General features: G+C 57.2%; 1 protein-coding gene across 1 annotated transcript in view; it reads right to left on the bottom strand.

Annotated features, from left to right (window-relative positions):
- PPFIA4 (PPFI scaffold protein A4) overlaps positions 1-5,897 on the bottom strand; it is a 36,042-nt gene extending 30,145 nt beyond the window's left edge. The window contains exons 1-6 of the mRNA XM_028120243.2: positions 5,664-5,897; positions 1,998-2,099; positions 1,458-1,622; positions 1,083-1,157; positions 773-862; positions 2-193 (exon numbers count right to left, since the gene is read on the bottom strand). Coding sequence (XP_027976044.1) covers positions 2-193; positions 773-862; positions 1,083-1,157; positions 1,458-1,622; positions 1,998-2,099; positions 5,664-5,897 — 858 coding nt within the window. The remainder of the gene's footprint in view (position 1; positions 194-772; positions 863-1,082; positions 1,158-1,457; positions 1,623-1,997; positions 2,100-5,663) is intronic.
- Between the last annotated feature and the right edge of the window lie 244 nt (positions 5,898-6,141).

Below are 6,141 nucleotides of genomic sequence, written 5' to 3' on the forward strand. Positions count from 1 at the left end.
CCTCCCGGAGGTCCCGCTGATGCTTGCTGCCCAGTTCCTCCGACTTGATGAGGTCCCGGCGGGCTGTGCCCAGGTCCTCCTCAAGCTCGGCCACTGTTGCCGTCAGGGTGACCAGTCGCTCCCGAGCCTGGCTCAACTCAAAGTTCTGCTTCTCCAGGAGCTCCTGCAGCTCCTCTACCCGGCCCGTGTCATCCTCCAGGGACAGTGAGCCATCAGTCGGTCATCAGGGCCCAGGGCAGCCCGCGCCCCTGGCCCACCCCAGGGACGGCACACCCAGAGCAGATGACAGCCCTGCCTCCAAAGTCCGCACACACCTCCAGCTCCACCGTCCTTCCTCTGGGCCCCAGGAGCTCGCTCCAGACAGGGACCAAACAAAACACCCTTGCTCTCCTGCGTTTCTTTTGAAAAACAGTAGTTTCTTGTTTACCTGCTGTCTCAGAATCTTGTAACCCAAGAAGGAGCTTGACTAAGGGAACAAAGGCTCCGGGAGAGAAAAGGGATCTGGCCTGACACTGACACACAAGGTAGATGGCGCCTAACCCTTCAAGTGGACAACATATTATGTGCCTAGCAGCATGTTGGGTAGACACACAAAATATCTACCGATTTCTTTGCAGATGGGGTGGGGGAAAGAAGGAAAGAGACATTGGAATATGGGAGAAAGCCCCAAATTTCATTCAAGCATTTGCTCTCCTGAACAAATTCAGGGTGGGGCCCTCGCGTCCCGTCTGGGGGCCACCCTGCCCCTGCCATGCAAGTCCCCATGACCCACCTTCCACAGGCGCTTCGTTCCCAGCTCCACAGTCCCCTCCTCTTCTGCCACTCCCTCCAGAACCCCGGCCCCCTGCTGCAGGGCAGACACCTGTAGGGCACAGCACCCAGGGCAGTGAGTCAAAGAGAAGTTCCTGTATATTCCAGACCCTTCTGAGTCCCCTGCCTCCTCCCAGCCTCGAGTTGGCTAGCGGTCTCCAGCCATGACTGGGGAAGAAATCCAATGCACAACAGAGGGGGGGCAAAGCAGTGAACTCGCCTTGGCTACCGGGAGCTGCAGTCTGCAAGTGGAGGGAGGGCAGGCAGCTTACCTGCTGGTGGGCCCCGGCGAGCTGCTCTTCCAAGGTGGTGACTCGCTCCAGGGCCGCCCGGAGCCGCTCCCGCACCTGCCAGAGGGAAGGGGGGATGGACGAAGACACAGGGACCCCACGGGCCTCAGGCTGCAGGAGCCTGGCTTGATCTACCAGCACTGGGGCATAAGGCGAAGAGAGGGGCCTGCCAAGAGGCACATCTCTGAGCGGGAACCTGACAGGAGGACCTGGAAATTAGGTTGGTGGGAGGAGGGGCCAGTTGCGAAGCTAGAGGGCAGTTTTCCCTCAACACGGGATGCAGAAATCGCCAAGGAGGGACACACGGAGGCAAGGCTGGATGGTGGGGTGGGCCAGGCGGTGGGCCCCGCCGGCTACCTTCTCATCCAGGGCCTTGTGGTGTTCGAACAGCGACTTGAGGGCCTTCAGCACCTCCACCTCACTGGAGACCCCTGAAGGCGACTGGGCCTGGCGCTTCACCACAGTCATCCGCAGCGACCGCTCGTGGCGGGACACCAGGCACTCCAGATGTTCCAGAAGCAACTGGCAGGGCGCAGGGCAGGGCAAGAGGGAGGGCTGTGAGCATGTGCCCCAGGGGCTAGAAGCAGGGCCACGTGACCGCTGAGGAGCCATGAGTGGGGCCGTGTGCACCGTTGTTAAAATGTTGAAATGCTTCATGCCAGTAAACAGCCGCTGCCCCAACTGAATATCTTCCCCAAGCCAGCAGCCCTGGCCTCTGTCCTAGGACCCCAACCTTCCCAGGGCCACCCCCATCTACGGGTGGAAAAACCCAGCACCGACCCCAGAACATAAGACAGGAAGAGGTCAGCACGGGGCCGGGGATGGGCCCGGCCCTGGCCACACCCTTGGTCAGGGGGTTCGCCCCCCAACACACACACACCAGGTCACCCCACTTACCCTTGTGTTATTCCGCTCTGCTTTCAGCTCTGATATCTCTTCCTCCCTTTCTAGAAGCTGTTCCCGACACATGCTCAGCTCCCGGGTTAAGGTGGCAAATTCCTGAAAACCCCCAAGGCCCCTGAGTGCTCGGGGATTTGCCCCCTGACCAGTGTCCTGCATGCCCACACCAGTGGTGGGATCTCCTCACCCATCCCTTACTTCTGGCACCTGCTCCCAGAACAGCCCCCACCCATCCACATTGCAGGGCTATAAGCTGCAGCTAGCATGTGTGCCCCCAGAGGGGTCCCCGTCTCTGGGTCCTCCGTGCACTCCAAGTATGTGTTATGGTACAAGGGGGGTACAGAGGTGGAAACAAGAGCGAGAGAGTCACCGAATCTGCTCTGCAGCCCCTTCCTCCTCAAGCCAACAATATAACCCAATTCTATCTTTTCCCCTAGTTTGTATTTCTGTTTAATGACATTATCCTTTAGAAACAGATGGAGGGGAGTCTCACCTCTGGTTTGGCACAGTGAGGCCCCAACAGAGACTGGCGGATATTAGACAAGGAAGAGAGGGGGCTTTGAAGCGAGTGCCCCAGGGAGCTCCCTCCCACACCCTCCCCGGGGCTTTGCAAGCTACAGGTGGCTGGTGAAATAAGGGGACAGAAATAAGGACCCATGTGGGTGAAAGCAAGGGAGCCTGCAGACCTGCCCGGTCAGCCATGTGGCTCTAGGCGACATCCCAGGGATCGCGCTTCCTTAGTCCAGGGCTGCATCCTGGTGCCTGATGCCAGGGCGCTCGCTCTGGCCTTACCGAGTACCCATGCTCAAAGTGTCCCCTCGAGGAGCCCTGCTCCCACACTGTCAGACCCAGACACGCGGAGACACGGTTCCAGCCCACCCATCTCAGTCAGGGCCAGGGCCCAAGGGTGAGAGGCCGGCCCACAGTTCCAGGTCCGTCGTATCCTGTTTATTCAAGCAGACATCACCCCATTCCGGAAAAGGTTTCAGAGACATGACCCAAACTCTGTGGATGCCCAGAGCCTGGGAGTGACTGAACGGTGGCTGCGGTCCTCTACCAACTGAAGCCTCCTTCATCCACCACGGACTCATGATTGAAGGAAGAATTCCGAAGCAACCCCTTCTTATCACTCCAGATTGGGCAACAGGGGACAAGAAAGGCTGTGGGAAAGGGCCAAGGGACCCAGGGATGCCAGAGCCTGAGAAGCCTCATACCTCTAACCCCGTTCCTTGATTATTGCCTTTTTGTCAAGGCCATGGCCAAAGGCGGCCAAACATCTCACACCCAGAAAGCCAGGCCTAGCCCCAGTGCTGCTCCACTCCTCAGGTTACACACACACACACACACACACGCACGCACCACAAACACACACATTCACTCTCACACGTACACACACTCATTCCCACGCACACCCATTCACACACGCACCACGTACGCTCGCTCACACTCACAAACACTCTCTCTCACACACACACTCACTCACTCTCACACACACATACACACATACTTATACCCAGAGACAGGACTCGGTACGCCCCTAGCCCCATACCATGACGCCCCCACCAAAGGACCTGTGCTCTCTTCCCCCCGGCCCCGCCCTGGGCTCCCCACCCCAGGACATCAGCCTCCTCCCCAACTCTAGCCCATCTGACACACTGCTGCCAGGACAATCTCCCAAAGCACGGCGTTGTCCACAATGTTGAATAGAAGCTTCCTATGCTGGTTTTCAAGTTTCTCTCTCATGGTTCCTTTTCATACACCCTAAGACCTGGTCAACCTGGGTCACCTGCTATGTCCAGTCACCAGCAAGCCGTCCTGATTCCACACCTTTGCTCAGTGGGCTACCTCCCCCTGGAAAGCCCAACCCTCTGTCACCACCTGATGAAATCACGTCTATCTTTCAAAGCCCGTCTGAAAGGATACACCTCCTTGGGACCCTTCCAGACTCCCCCGTGGAAGGCTGTGTCCCTCCTCTAAGTACTGTCTGGAACAGAGCTCAAGAGCACCAGCTTAGGAGCCCATCATTCAACCACAAGTACTGTGAGCACTGACCGTGTACCAGGTCCTGTGCTCTTCCCTGGGGACACAGTGACAAGAAAGACATAATCCCTGCCTTCCTGCAGCTCCCAGTGTGGGGCTGGAATCAAATCCCAGCCCTGTCCCGTTAGCTGTGGGACCTTGGACAAGTTACCTAGCCTCTTTGAAGCCCCGCCTTTATCTGTAAGATAGAAGTAGAGCCCTCCCTCCCGTGTTGCTACAATGACTAAATGAGCCAATGTATTGAAAGCACTTAGCACAAGTGACTTCTACCATCCATGCTGTTTTAACAGCCTTTGAGGCCACTCTTCTCTTCCCCTGCCTGGTCTTCCAATCACTTGGCTTTTTATCTATCTCCTTTCTAGTCTGTGAGCCCCAAGGGCAGGGCCTGGCTCCTTCAATCTACGGCTTGTTCGGGGCCTCGTGAACCCCATTCACCAGCAGGGCTCCATATCCCTGTTGATGAAGCATCACAAGACTCTGCCCCCACAACTTCTGAGCCTTGGGCAGGAGCTTTCTGCAGCCCACCTGGGTTCACCCTAATTCTTCTCCCCACATGTGGGGAAAAGGCATGTGTGTGGCTCCTCAATCTACGGCTTGTTCGGGGCCTCGTGAACCCCATTCACCAGCAGGGCTCCATATCCCTGTTGATGAAGCATCACAAGACTCTGCCCCCACAACTTCTGAGCCTTGGGCAGGAGCTTTCTGCAGCCCACCTGGGTTCACCCTAATTCTTCTCCCCACATGTGGGGAAAAGGCATGTGTGTGGCTCCTCACGGCTGCCTCCCCGGTCCCGGCAGCAACCCCTTCCCCCCATACACACACACACACACACACACACACACACACACACACACACACACACACACACACACACACACACACACACACACACACACACACACACACACACACACACACACACACACACACACACACACACGCTGGGCAACTGGCTAATCTCAAGCATCACCTTCCATCATTTGTAAAATCGAGATGATGGTGGTACCAACTTCATTGCTGTTAGCATTTAGCAAGGTAAACTGCGCACAAAGTGCTTAATACATAGAAAACACACAGAAACGGTGACTATCATTGCTAGCAGTAGTGTTGTTAAGGAGGGTAAGACAGGTGTCAAGATACCTGACTTCTAGATTCAGCTCTGCCTAGCATTTTCCATGCAATGCCTCTTGTTTTTTCTATCTGTGCAATAATTGGTGGACTAGATGATCTCCTAAGGCTTCTCCATTTCCACCCTCTGATTCCCCACCCACCACCTCCAAGAATAGGGCACTGATGAGGTGCCGGCAAGGCAGAGGTGTCTTTCCAGTCTAGGGTGCCACCTGCTGGCCGCATGGGTTCACTGCAGTGGGCAGCTATGGCTGGGTTTTCTTCCAGCACCAAATTCCATCCCTTTCTCCAGGTGAAGCCAATTCCAGGCTGAGGAGCTTGGGAGTGACAGGGAAAGGATTTATGTAGGGAGATAAAGGAAAGTTAAATGCTCTGTGAATTCCGTTTGTTGATATGCAAATAGATGCAGATAAGCTGAGGGCCCAGCTTATCTGGGCTGGGCCGGGGTAGGGGAAAGTGCAGGGGCTGAGGGAGGTGCAGACAATGTGGCCTTACCTGGGGGAGGGCGGAGTTAAGGTGGCGCTGGAGCTGGTCCCGCTCATGCAGGGCGTCCTGGAGCCGGCTTTGCGTGGCCACCAAGGTCTCCTGACTCTCCCGAAGGGACTCCAGCAACTTCTCCCGCTCATCCAGCATGTTCACCATCAGCTGCTCGAAGTTGGCGTCAGCGTCGGCGCCGTGGGGGGGCCCCAGGGGGTCCCCCTCATTGATTGTGGGCATCACCTCACACATGGTGGGGGTGGGCAGGGCCTTCTCAGCGTCGGGGGACAGGGGAGGAGTTCACAGGATTGGCGCCTCCAGGGGGACCCAGTGCATGGGTCTCAGAGCGGGCAGCGCCAGGCGAGTGGACAGGTGGGCGGGGGCTTCTCCCATGGCATCAGTTGCCCTTGCTCTGAAAGGGGCCTGGTGCCCGGGGCGCCCCTGTGGAATGGAGCCAGAGCGCCTGGCTTAAGCTCTCAGGGCTGGGGCTGGGTGC

This window comes from Eumetopias jubatus, unplaced genomic scaffold, assembly GCF_037043125.1.
Source record: "Eumetopias jubatus isolate StellerSeaLion01/CBP00866 unplaced genomic scaffold, mEumJub1_p1.0 scaffold_12, whole genome shotgun sequence".
In the NCBI taxonomy this organism is placed as follows: Eukaryota; Metazoa; Chordata; class Mammalia; order Carnivora; family Otariidae; genus Eumetopias; species Eumetopias jubatus.